Source organism: Leptonychotes weddellii, chromosome 10, assembly GCF_054177405.1.
Source record: "Leptonychotes weddellii isolate Sample4059 chromosome 10, ASM5417740v2, whole genome shotgun sequence".
Classification (NCBI taxonomy): Eukaryota; Metazoa; Chordata; class Mammalia; order Carnivora; family Phocidae; genus Leptonychotes; species Leptonychotes weddellii.
The window spans coordinates 1,078,238-1,090,670 of NC_138378.1; the positions used below are offsets into that span (position 1 = coordinate 1,078,238).

Below are 12,433 nucleotides of genomic sequence, written 5' to 3' on the forward strand. Positions count from 1 at the left end.
AGGAGGGGGAGGAGGGGGAGGGAGGCCAAGACAGCCACTCACCGGGTCACCAGTGCCACCGCGGAGGCCCTGGGGGCCCGGCAGGCCAGGGTCGCCCATGCTGCCCTTCTGGCCCTACAGACAAGGACCCAGCTGGTCAGCACCCACGCAGGAGCCCAGGGGGAGCCCACTCCCCGCCCAGCAGGCCCCCCTCAGCTCATTGGACCTCAACCTCACGCACCTGGAAGCCTCGGACTCCAGGGGCTCCAGGAGGGCCTTGCGGACCCAGAGCCCCCTGAAAGAGAGAAGGACAGAGTGAGTCCCGCTCTGCTTGCCCCGGGGACGCCGGGCAAACCCAGGAGTCGGTCCCCGGCCATTGGGCCCAACAGAGGTGGGGGGCCTGGTGGGGGGCAGCTGGGGGGTTGTAGAGATCAGGCTCGCCCTCAGATCCCACACATCAGTCTTGGGAGCCAGGCACCCACAGCTGGGGCTGCCCAGGGCCCCGGGGCTGGTGTCCTCATGACTCATCCGTCCATCTCTGGAGGGGACGGGAGGAGTGGGCAGCTCCCACTGCCCCTTGTGGAGCCCGAGGCCAGGCTGCTGTCGTTGGCCAGGCGTGGTGACTTAGTCCCTCGGCACAGAGGTCTCAAGCACGGAACAGCTGGGCCTGGCCCTCACCCTCTCAGCTTTTACAGGGTCAGCCCACAGATGCGTCCCAAACGCCTCCCCAGCCTGCAGAGACCCGGTCCCATGGTGATGCCCCCGTGCCCTTCCCCTGGGCCACACGGCACCCACTCACTCACCGCCGAGCCCCTGTGGCCAGCCTCACCACGCTCCCCAGGCACACCAACGTCTCCCTGCACGAGGAGAAGGGGAGTGCAGGTGTCCGCGGGGTCCGCGGACGTGGGGGGCGGGGGGGGGCGGGGGGGCGGGGACACTTACTGGGATGCCAGGCTCTCCTGAGGGGCCGGCCTCCCCCAGCTCTCCAGCTCGGCCCTGCACAGGACGGGAGAGCCCTGAGTGCCCACACGGCCCCTCCGTCTAGGCCTGGGCTCTGCCCCTACCCCCGCCCCAGGACAAAGAAGCCACGTACCAGTTCTCCCTTCTCGCCCTTGGACCCTGCTCGTCCCGGGAGGCCCTGCGCAAGTCAGAGGTCAGGGCTGCTGAGCCCGCGGCAGAGCACGCCCGAAGGGGGCACCTCCCCCTGCGCAAGCCCCCACTCAGGGACCCCGGGGAGATGACCCCCACCCCAGGAACACCGAAGGAAGCCCCGTGCCCTCACCGGCAGCCCGTTGGGACCCTTCTCTCCTAAGGCACCGTTACGACCAGACTCTCCCTGCGGAGGATCGGGGGACAGGCTGCTAAGGCCCGGGAGGCCGAACTCCCGCAGACCCCCCTGCCCTGTAGGCCAGCGGCCCAATACCAACCTTCTCGCCGTCCAGTCCCGGCACGCCATCCCGGCCGTCCTTACCTGGAATACCCTGGGGACAGGGGACGGCATGAGGCCCAGCGGGCCCCTCCTTAGCCCTTCCTCCCCAGGCCCCGCGCTGTATCTGCGGTCACACAGCCTAGCGGCCACACGGTGACCCGGGCTGCCCTCAGACTCTGCGGCTGAAGCCACTGGTGCACAGCTGTGAAGGGCCCGTTATTCCACGCGCTGTCCCCCACCTGCCCGCAGGGACGCTGCCCCGTGGCCTGTGTCACAGGGGAGGGAACAGGCTGGGGAGCCAGCAGGAGCACACACGGCCTCCCTCAGGTCCCTCCCTTCGTCCTGCTTTCCCAGGGGAGGAGCCCACGGGGGGCCCCGTCCTCGAGCGGTGGGTCAGGAGGGGACGGGAGGGAGTGCGGGTCCAGGCTGAGAGCAGGATGAAGGGACACAGGTGCCCCAGGACCCTCAGAGCCCTTCTGGTTCCACAGCCCCGGAAGGCAGAGGAACCCAAGACCCCCCACCTGTGTGTGGCACGCATGGCCCCGTGCAGATTCAGGGGGCCGACGGGGGGCCCCATGCAGGCCGGGGGCACCCCACAGGTGAAGGAGAAGGATTCTCCGGGGTCAGGGGGGGCAGTTGCAGGTGACGGAAGCCATCAGGGCAGCAACGGCCTGCTTGCCCAGCACCCGGGCAGCTGTGGGTACTCACCGGCTCTCCGCCCGGCCCCGCCACCCCAGGGACTCCTTTGGGACCAGGTCTGCCCTGAAAGACACACAAGCCACTGCATTTGGGGGCACCTTGAGGGATGCTCCTCGCGGATGATGCCCCTCGTTCCCATGCACGCTTGGGCCAGGGACGCTGGACTCCGGGTGCGTGCTCAGGGCTGGGGGACAGCTTCGTTGGCCCATCCCAACACCAGGGGAAAGGCTTGTCAAGCTGGGACCTAGCTTAGCATCCTCTGGCCACTGGGCTCAGTCCAGGGCACGACGAGGCCGGTCTGAAGGTGACCACAGGCAAATGACAGCTTGGGGACAGTCACCCCAGTTGCTTGATCATCTCTCAGCTTATGTTCACTCGCTCAACCCGAGAGACATTTTCTCTGTTATTCCATTTCACAGCCAGACAACCCTGGCCCGAAGTCTGGCACGGCCCAGGGCGTCCAGCTGGATTTGTGTCAGCTGCCACCAGACACGAGCTTGTTAGAGCCCCCAGGAGACATGCCCGGGACCCCTGCGGGCCAGACCCAGCTGCTGTCCAGTGACGTAACCCCCCAGGAAAGGGCAGGCCCCCACCCCTGGCACGTGCCAACTAGGTGTCCCCCCCCACCCTGATTAGGTTCTTTGGAGGAAGGACCCAGAGAAGCAAGGTTCTCTTACTTACAAGGTCACCCTTGGGGCCGCGAAAACCCTCTGGGCCCCTCTTGCCTCTGTCACCCTGAAATGACAGTGGGGGGTGGGGGGCCGTACAGAAAGTTAACAACTCGAGAAGGTGGGAGAGCTGGACTGACGTGAGACTGGCCAGGCTTAGCGCTAGAAGTGCTCAGAGGCAGTGGGACTGATGCTGCTGAGGGTCACAGAGGCCAGGGGGGCTGACCGTACCCCACGCATGTCCAGAGAGAATACCGATCTCCCACCAAAAACAGGGTCTTCTGGTAAACTCAACCTACCCCTCCAGGTGTGTCCCCCCCCAGGTGTGCCCACGGCCACCTGCTCGGGTGTGCCCAGGGTGTACGTGCCCGTGAGAGGACTCTCTCAGGTGTGTCCCCCCCAGGTGGGCCCACGGCCACCTGGGAAGGGCCAGCACAGCGCAGCCCAGTGGGACTGGGGGAGGCACCTGAGTGAGGAGGAGGGAACGGGACAGAGAGCCTAGGCCTGCATAAGCCTGCCCTTCACCCCCAGATGCACACATACCACTTTCCCAGGGGCTCCTGGGATCCCTGGTGGCCCTCGGAATCCAATGGGACCCTGTGAAGGAGAGGGGGTGTCTGGCCAACATTCCTCAGGGGACCTGGCTCCATCCAGAGAGGACCTGCCTCCAGGAGCCCCAACCAAACACCCCCCACCCAGCAGGCCCCTCCCCATTGGCCACCCAGTGGTCCCAAACCCTCCCTCCTCCCCTATTTTCCAGGGCCTCCTCTCTGGCTCCCCACCAGCCCTCCCCATCTGGAGGTGGCCTCCCACAACGGCCTGGGCCAATCTGGGGCTGGCAGACTTACCCTATCTCCTGGGGGTCCAGCCGGCCCTGGCAGGCCTCGAAGTCCCCGAGGCCCCTGTGAGGAGAAAGCTGGAAAGGCAGCGCCTGGGCCAGCAGCCCGCCTCCCCCCCAGGACTGCACACCCCCTGGGAGCCACTGAGGGACCCACAGTCTTCCCTAGAAGCACCTGACCTGAGGCCAGGCCCTGGAGGGGGAGGGGGAGGGGGAGGGGGAGGGGGCCACAGGCCCTGGGACTTGCAGCCTGGCAGAGGCAGGACCCTGGCCCGGTACCCCGCGGCAGGTACCTGCTAGACCATCCCCTGCAGCCCTACACAGTCCAAGGGGCTCCGATCCCACCTCCTCATCCCTGTCCAGCCCCTCCCCCTCCTCACCTGTAGCCCCACAGTGCCTGGGATGCCAGCAGGCCCAGGGGGGCCAGGATCACCCTGCAATGGAGGTAAAGGGCTGTGAGCTGGGTCAGCCCGAGCTCTCTCTGAGCCCACTGGTCCCCCCACCTGAGTCCACGCAGCCGGGGTCATTGCCCTATTCATAGCCGAGGCTCTGAGGCTGAGGGGCGCTGGCCCTCCTCTAGAGAGGCAGGCTCCCAGTCTTTCCCAGAATCCTCTGCCTGGCTGGCGTGGGTCCTTCTGTCAGCCTACCTGAAGCCTGTGCGTGGGGACAAACATATCCACCACGGGCAGTGGCCACAGGGGTAGGGGGGAGGCGGGGCCTCCAGGAGACGCTTCTCCAGCCACCAGGGGGGCCTGCCTGAGCTCAGGGAACTTCACGTGAGACCAGGCAGGTGGGGGTCTGTCCAGAGACCCTGCCCCAGATCACCTGGCTCTGACCAGCCAGGCCCCTCAGAGGTCGCGTGCATAGCGTGTCCCAGAGGCAGCCAGTGCTCCCTCACCCCCCCACCCACCACCTGTGGGGCCCCAGCCGTCCCCCCCAGCCGAGCACCCATCCCTCCTGCCAACACCCCCCAGAGCCTGTGTTCACCTTCTCACCGTCCTTGCCGACCTCTCCTTGCTCCCCTTTGTAGCCGGTGGGCCCCTGAAAGCCAGAGGTGAGCGACGAGTCACAGCCTGTCCCCAGCAGCCCTGAATAGAGGCCTGCACGGCCACCAGCCCAGGTGGGGAAACTGAGGCCTGGTCAAGTGGGGCAGGGCCTCCCAGTCCTGGTGGCCACACCAGTGCCCAGCGATTACCACTGTGGAACAGGGGATGGGGCCAGAGCGGGGACTCCAGGCTGGGCTGGAAGCCAGCCCTCCTTTCTTCCTGCAACAACCAGGGCAGACTTTCTGGACCCTCGTGTCCCCCCAACTCCCCTCTAGATCTCGAGGCCCAAGTTGGACCAGGCTGCCTCCTCCTGTGGGGCATGGAGGGGGCTCGGCTCAGCCACCCTGTGGCCGCTGCTCACCTTGAACCCTGGCATTCCTGGGGGACCGGGAGGGCCTGGTGGGCAGATGGCCGGGCACTGTTGGAAGACAGAGTGGTCAGAGCCCCCCGGACAGCCCGGGACCTGGCAGAGTTCAGGAGCCAGGGGCCCTGAGATGGGCCCTTCCACCAAGCGAAGGGGACCTCGGGCCACACCAGGGCCTCCTGGGACCCCAGACACGGCCTCATTCGGCGCGGCTGGGGGGTGCAGGGAGGCGTTGCATGGAGCCAGCCCTCGGCTGCCTGGCCTCTCACGGCCTCCTGCTCAGAGCCGGCTCCCCTTTCTCAGCGGACATTTAGCAACGGTGGCTGCTGGCTTCCCAGGGGGGCCTGCGGCCAATTTCAAGCTGGGCTTCTCCTCAGGGCACAGATGTGCTTTAGGACAGGTGTCCTGCAGGCGCAGATGGGATGCTCCACGCCCAGGGGCGCGGTGAAACCCAAGGGACCGCACTGGGTTTTCTGGATCATTCCACAGCTAATCTGGCACAGAGCCAGGGCCATCCGTCTCCGCCCTCGCCGCTCCTGCCTGGCCCGTGGCCAGGGGCCCAGCCCTTCTCCTGATCCTGGAAGATCCCTAAACCCTCCCTCTGGGACACCAATGGGTCCAGCACTCTGGACCCGGGGTGGGGCTGGCCTCCTTCAGGATCGAGAGACCTCTGTGCGCCAGCTGGAGGCTGGCCCTTCTGGGAACGGCCGCACACCACGGAGAAAGCCCTGGGGCCACCCAGACGTTGCTCGTCTCTTTCCAGAAGTGACAAAGCTCAAAGACAAGAGAAAAGCGAGTTCCAGACACTAGTCCCGAGCCTTCTGTGCGGCCGAGACACCGTGCCTGCGCCCCCCAGAGCAGCAGACACTGGCCACGTGTGGCTGAGCGCTCAGAACGTGGCCGCACCATGGAGGGGCCGGCCAGCTCCATCGCGCTCAGCTCAGATCGGCACTGCTACACGCGGCCAGGGCGCGGGCCCCCCTCCCTGCCCTCCTGCGGGTGGGGACAGGCCACTCTCCACATGGGTCCCCAAGGAGGTGGGGGGGCACCCCAGCCCCCTTCACAAATGGCTGCGAGTGCCTACCTGGAGATCAGTGATGCCTTCAGGGAGGACCCCTGGGTGACCCTGGAACACAAAGGCAGCTGACTTTGAGGCTGCCCTCCCCCCCTCCGCCACCTGTCCCTACAGGCCTGCTAGGGGGCTCAGGCCCTGCCTCCCCTGCAGTGGCCTGTGCTGGGCACCAACAAGGACGGAGACTGCTGCCTTTGGGGCAGAAGTGGCCACCGGCCCGAGCCCTGCCCCTCCCCACGTCAGCTGACCCAGCCGCTGCCGTGGCCCTGGGCTCTGCGCACGTCTGGGAAGTGGACGGGAGTGCACATGGGCGTGGGTTCGGGGCAGGGGGCCCTGGGGGACAGGAAAGTCAAGCCCACCATGCCTGGCACTTCCCCGAGCAGTCTGGCGCCCCCTGTCCCATACTTACCGGGGGTCCAGGAGGTCCCGGAGGGCCAGGGAGGCCTGGTAGTCCAGAGGGTCCCTGGGGGCAGATTATGACGTTAGGTGGAGCAGGACCAGCCTCCACCTAAGGGGAGGTGACCAGCTACTTCCAGAGAGAAGCCTCCCTCCCCTGTGCCCTATGGGGACACCCCACTCTGCCTGCCTCCCCCCGCCCTGACTGGTGCTGGTGTCCACGGTGCCTCCCGAGGCCTAGTCTATCCTCATCCCTGAGGGTCAATCAGGGCGTCTATCAAGGCCACCAAGAAAGGAAAGGGGGGAGGGATGGATGGGGGAGGGGTAGGAGGGGGGAAGGAGAAAAGGGGGGCAGAGCCCTTGGTGGTTGGATTGGGGGTGTCCTGACAGGCAGGGCCCTGCTCTGAGCAGTGGGGGAAGGTCAGGGGCAGCCACTCACCGGGGGGCCCCGGAGGCCCATTCCACCTGGGACACCACTCTCTCCTGCCTCTCCCTGGGGGGGGGGCGGATAAGGGAGTGAGACACGGGGGTCTGTACCCACAGAGCTCTGAGGACCCCACACAGTGCTGGTTTGCCCTCTCTGAAGGGACAGCAACCCCAGGCAGCCGGTCAGGTGGCTGCCCCTGAGGAGGCCCGCCCCTACCCCGGTTTGGGACCTGGCAGCCAGCTTGGCTCTGAGTGTGGTGGGTATGCTGGGATGGGGGCCATGAGCATGGTCAGTACTCACGGGGGATCCGGGGAGGCCTTTGCCCTGCAATGCCAAGCACCGGGTCAGAACTCGCCAGGGACAGGATAGGTTTGCCTGCCACCCCACCCCTTCCCCAAGATAGGTGGGGCACAGGGGGGAAGCACCTCAGGGGGTGAGCGCCGGGTGCAGGAGACCCTCCCTGGGGGAGAGAGGACACGGCCCAGTAGCCAGCCCGGCAGGCAAGGGGGCTGGACAGTGCCTCCCAGGGCTCCCGGAGGGCCTCCCCACCCTGGTCAGTCCCGCTGCGGGAGGACGCAGTACTTACCCCCAGCCCGGGAGGCCCCGGGGGTCCCAGACTTCCCTGCAGAAGGAAACCAGGGTGTCAGGAGCGGGCTGGGCCCAGGCTCCCAGGCCTCTGAGAGCAAACCTGTTCCCCTCCCCCACTCTGGAGAGCGGGGGATTCTCCGTTTTACAGAAGACTGAGGCCCAGGGGGGACCCCGGATGCCCCAGTGGCCCGGGACAGGTCTTCTGCCAACAATCGTGCTGAGGAAAATCCAGACTCTGTCGGAAGTGGACGCAGAAAGCAGCACGGAGCGGGCAGGCCAGGCCAGCAGGAAGGCCCAGCGCCGGGCCTCCCTGAGCCCCACAGAAGGGCCGCCACGCTTGGCTCCGCTGACTGAGGGAGCCTGGGACCTGGGCAGCCAGGGCCTCCTGCTCCCTTGTGTCCAGAAGACATGGTCCTGGCACTGGAGGCCCCTGGCCCCCAGGGGCTCCCTACAGAAAGCCTGCAGCTGCCCCTCCCTCCCCTCTTCCCAGGAGGAGGCAGCACGGAAAGCTGGTCACCCCCATCCCGACTGAACGCGAGGACAACCACGACCAGAGGCCAGTGTGGGATGGGCCACCCTGTGCCCACCTGCCTTTCTGCAACCCTCTGCCTCCCCACAGACACGAGCCCAACAGCATGGCCAGTCTGCGGACAGAGCGCGCTCAGCCCTCCCGCCAACCGGGGACCCCCTGAGCCGAACCCTCGGGTGCGGAGCAGCACTGACCCGCTCTCCAGGCGCGCCCTTGGGGCCGGGTGGTCCGTCCTGCCCTGTCAGGCCCTGGGGAGAGAGGCAGAGGAGGGCTCAAGGGGTCACACGGGAGGCCCCGCCGAGGGCACTTTCCTAACTAAAACGGGTCCAGAGGCTGAGGAGGGCCTTGTGTGTGGCCCCCCCCCGGCTCCGGCCCGCCTGCCGTCCACCTGCAGGGCCCGGGGCTCCGGGGGAGTGAGGAGCTGGGGGGTCCAGCAGGCCGGGGAGCTCATGTCTCAGATCCCTGCTCTGACAGCGGTCCCAGGGCCAGCCTGGGGCTCAGAGGGGCCCGGATAAGGGGCGTCTGGTCCAGGGAAGATGAGCCAGCAGCGTTTGCACCTCTGCTGTGGGCCGGCTCTGCCCCGGCCAGCCGCGGCCAGGCGCTACAGGGTCTGGGCTCAAGGCCCGCAGAGCCTGCTGGGGGACATCCGGCCACTCTGGGGACAGAGCACGCACAGCTGGGGAACAGCAACTAAACTTGACTCCAGGGCTCAAACCCCTCCAGGTGCAGGCCCAGAGGGGAGCAGAGGGGCCCAGAAGAGGGGGCTCTCAGGAGCGGGGGAGGGGCAGGCACACTCACGTCCACTCCAGGCAGTCCCGGCAGCCCGGCCTCTCCTGGTTTCCCTGGCTTCCCTGGGGCCCCTTTTGGTCCCTGGAGGAAGGGGGCGGGGTGGGGAGCGGGCAGAGGCGTGAGAGCAGGTCGGGCCTAGAGCCTTGGCCTTCACCAATAAGAAAAGGGCTTTCCAGCTGGGGCACCACCCAGCAACTAGAGATCGGCTCCTGTCCACCAGAGGCCCGGCCCTGCCTGCTCTCCTGCAGACCCCCCCCCGCCACGGGCCCCAGCCACCGCCCTCTCCAGCTGCCCCCCCTTACCCAATCACACCTACAGGACATTCACCTGGATGCCTTGCTCACCTGATGCTTTGGCTGCCCCAGCTAAGGGCCAGTGGGTCCCTCTGTGGGACCGCCTGTGTGCCCCCAGGACCCTCAGTTCCCAAGCCTGAGCAGCTCTGGGGAAGCTCACTGTGGCACCTGGCCTGCCTGGCACAAAGAAGGCTTCCAAGCCGGACCCCACCCAGAGATATGCTGAATCCCACACACCCCCTCCCACCCGCTTCCTGGCCAGGCCCCTGCTCCGAGGCCTCCAAGGCCTCCCGCCTGGCAGGCAGCAGGGCCCGGTGTGGTGGAAAGGGGCGTCAATGACCCCTCTGTTCTGGGCCCACCCCTCCCCTCACTGGGGCTGGTCACTCACCGGGGACCCAGGCAGACCCGGAGGCCCAACTTCTCCCTGCAGAGGGAAGACACCCACATGTGAGCAGCATCTCCCGAAAACCCAGCCCTACGAGAGCACCCCCACCTCATCCACATCTAGGGGGCACCTCCCCTGTGTGGTCAGGTGCAGAGGCGGGAGCGGGGGAGGGGGGGAGCCAGACAGCTGGGGCTCAGCCCCTATAGGGCCTACATACCTTTTGAGGGCAGAGGGACACCACCTCCAGAAGCAAAGGGAACGTGTCCCACAGCCCCCCACCCCCACCCCACCAGCCCGAGAAGCTTCAGAAGGCGGGCTGTGGGCACTGAGAGGCCTCCTGCTCCCACGTGATTCAGGGTGGCAGCCTCCCAGACTCGCAGAGGCCCAAGGAGGCACCCCAGCCCCCGCCCCCCGTGACCACTAGGCCTGACACCCTTTAACTGAGGCTTGCAGGCCAGGTTTTTAAGGGGAGGCCTCCCCAGAAGGAACAACTCAACTTGACTCCCGTCAGCCTGGGAGTCCTGGGGGGCCAGGGGCCCAGCCCTGGCGGGAGGGGCATAGGGGCCAGCCTTGGGCTGTCCTGCCCCTCTCTGCCTCCACCCTGCAGGGCTGTCGCTGAGCACCCTGTGGGTCCGGGTCGGCCAGGGTCGGGGTGGGTAGGAGACTCGGGGCCATCCAGGGCCTGGGGGACTCAGAGGCTCAGGACCAGTCAAGGGGGGGCTCCTGTGGTACGTTATGGGTAAGGAGGGGCCTGGAGCAGGCCCCTACCTTTCATGGAGGTGACTGGATTGGGGGTTCACCCAGATAGTTCTGGGGGAGGCAGGCTGCAGGTTTGGGCCACACTTGACCTGGGACACCCATGGAGGATGCTGTCTCTGGGGCAGAGCCAGCCCCCAAGCACCCCCTGAAGCTGGCTCCAGCCCCAAGCAGCCTCCAACAAGACCCACCCAGAGGGACAGGCCCTGCACCTCCACCAGCGTGGCCCCTCTGGGGGCCCAGAGACACACACCTCAGTGCCCACAGTTCTAGTCCAAAGACTACTGTGCAGCACCCCCCGCCCCCTGCTCTGGGGGCACAATCCCGGTGGGGTGAGCCCCGAGCAGGACCCGTACCCTTTGCCCCAGCCCTGGGAAGTGGGCATTGGTTTTGTCTCCATCAGGTCTGGGGCTCAGGGAAGTTGGGGCCGGACTAGAACCCCACCGAACTCTCTGGGGCCCCTCCCACCCCAACTTACATCAACGCCATCCTTGCCCGGCTTCCCAGGGGGCCCTTGGGGGCCAGGGGGGCCTTGGGGTCCCACTTTCTGAAATGGAGAAACATCATTATGCAGCTGTGCCATCCACCCTCACCTGTGGGGCAGGTCCCCCCAGTCAGCCTCGGGTCAGCCCAGCAGAGTGTCCCCTCTCTGGGTCGGGAGCGGCGCTGGGGCCTGGCCGGGGGCCCCCCGAACCAAGCCTGCCTCAGAGACCCCCCCGGAGCCTGGGGCCAGCAGTATCTGCTGCCTCCATCCTCAGGCCGGGAGGGGCTAGGCCACGGCCCCACGGGAGCCTCAGGGAACAAAGGCGGCATTGTGCCTCTCCGGCGGGGGTGGTGACACTAGCAGCAGCCGACCGGGCCAGGCGAGGACAGGGCACCGTCCTGGGCTCATCCACGACGCGTCTCGGCGTCCGCGGGGGCTCGGCCGGCCACGGGCTTCAGGGCTGCGCCGGCGCTCCAAGCGTCCTCGAGTTCCAGGCTCACTCGCTGGCCCAGGGTGGCTGGGGGGAGGGTGGTCCCCGGGCCACGCGGCTCAACGCCCCCCTCAGAGCCCCAGACTCCCACCCCGGCCGATCTCCGGTGTGAGCCCAGCATGCCGCTCCAGCCCCGCGCTCACCTGCGCCGCGCTCAGGGTCACGGCCAGGAGCTGCCCGAGCAGGAACAGCAGAGTGGGGGCTCCGGCCATGGCCGCACTCGCGCTCTGAGCGGCACCAGCGGTGGCCGCCTGGGCTCCGAGCGGCGGGCGGGGCGGGCGGCGGGCTGGACGCCAGTTCCCGCCCCGCCGGCCGGGCACAAGCCCCCCATTCAGCAGGGCCCACCTGGGGCTTCCGCACCGCCCCACGCCTCCCCGCCGAGCCAGCCAGGGGAAAGAAAGAAACCCAGTGGCAGTTTTTTGGCCAGCCTCTGAGTTAAAATTATCCCCGAGACTGACGAGTTACACACATATACCTTTGAGCGAAAAAGAAAGACGCTCTTTTCTCCGCTTGCTCCTCAACCAGGGTATGCAGAGAGGGAACAATCCCACATTGAAGGCTCCTTTGGAGAAGGGGCAGCCTCAGCCCTAGAGACAGGGTGACCTCCCCAGGGTCCCGAGTGGGACTGAGGCTGCCCAACGCCCAGGAAGACCCCAGACCGGGCCCCCTACAACTCTGGCTCCTACTACCCCATCTGGCCATGGGCAAAAGTCTAGGGCCATGCCTGCGAGGCTGGGACACCTCCTATTCCCAGGGTCCTTGCCCCAAACTTTATCCTGAGTGGCCCCTCCATGTCATCCATCGCTGGCAAAGGCCAGACTCTTATCCGGCTCTCCCCTCCGCAAGAGAGAGCCAATCGGTGGTGCTGGCTGAGGAAGGTAGCACCACCATGACCACGGGGCCTGAGCAAAGCTGGTGATGGACTCAAACCCCAAGGCTGGTGTTGGCTGTTCCCGTTTCTCACAAGCCTTGGGCAGCTCAGGGCTGCTGGATTTAGGCAAACTCTGCTTCACCCTAGGAAGGCATAGGAACAGCAGGGTGAGGGGCAGCACCTGGGGCCAGGGGCCTCCATGGCCACCCTAGGGGACTCTCACAAATCCAGGTCACCTACAGGCCCACTGAATTTGCAGGATCTCAGCCCCACCCACAGCCAAGTTTCGGAATGTTTAGAATTCCCTGGGAAATGCTGTTTTAAGATTTA

General features: G+C 66.7%; 1 protein-coding gene across 1 annotated transcript in view; it reads right to left on the bottom strand.

Annotated features, from left to right (window-relative positions):
• COL9A3 (collagen type IX alpha 3 chain) overlaps positions 1–11,502 on the bottom strand; it is a 16,431-nt gene extending 4,929 nt beyond the window's left edge. The window contains exons 1-24 of the mRNA XM_081832252.1: positions 11,376–11,502; positions 10,737–10,805; positions 9,506–9,541; positions 8,834–8,905; positions 8,230–8,283; positions 7,505–7,540; positions 7,219–7,242; positions 6,931–6,984; positions 6,505–6,558; positions 6,108–6,149; positions 5,021–5,077; positions 4,601–4,654; positions 3,994–4,047; positions 3,624–3,677; positions 3,319–3,372; positions 2,789–2,842; positions 2,117–2,170; positions 1,407–1,460; positions 1,262–1,315; positions 1,073–1,117; positions 922–975; positions 783–836; positions 221–274; positions 43–114 (exon numbers count right to left, since the gene is read on the bottom strand). Of these exons, the coding sequence (XP_081688378.1) occupies positions 43–114; positions 221–274; positions 783–836; positions 922–975; positions 1,073–1,117; positions 1,262–1,315; positions 1,407–1,460; positions 2,117–2,170; positions 2,789–2,842; positions 3,319–3,372; positions 3,624–3,677; positions 3,994–4,047; positions 4,601–4,654; positions 5,021–5,077; positions 6,108–6,149; positions 6,505–6,558; positions 6,931–6,984; positions 7,219–7,242; positions 7,505–7,540; positions 8,230–8,283; positions 8,834–8,905; positions 9,506–9,541; positions 10,737–10,805; positions 11,376–11,444 (1,278 nt within the window). The 5' untranslated portion in view covers positions 11,445–11,502. The remainder of the gene's footprint in view (positions 1–42; positions 115–220; positions 275–782; positions 837–921; positions 976–1,072; positions 1,118–1,261; positions 1,316–1,406; positions 1,461–2,116; positions 2,171–2,788; positions 2,843–3,318; positions 3,373–3,623; positions 3,678–3,993; positions 4,048–4,600; positions 4,655–5,020; positions 5,078–6,107; positions 6,150–6,504; positions 6,559–6,930; positions 6,985–7,218; positions 7,243–7,504; positions 7,541–8,229; positions 8,284–8,833; positions 8,906–9,505; positions 9,542–10,736; positions 10,806–11,375) is intronic.
• Between the last annotated feature and the right edge of the window lie 931 nt (positions 11,503–12,433).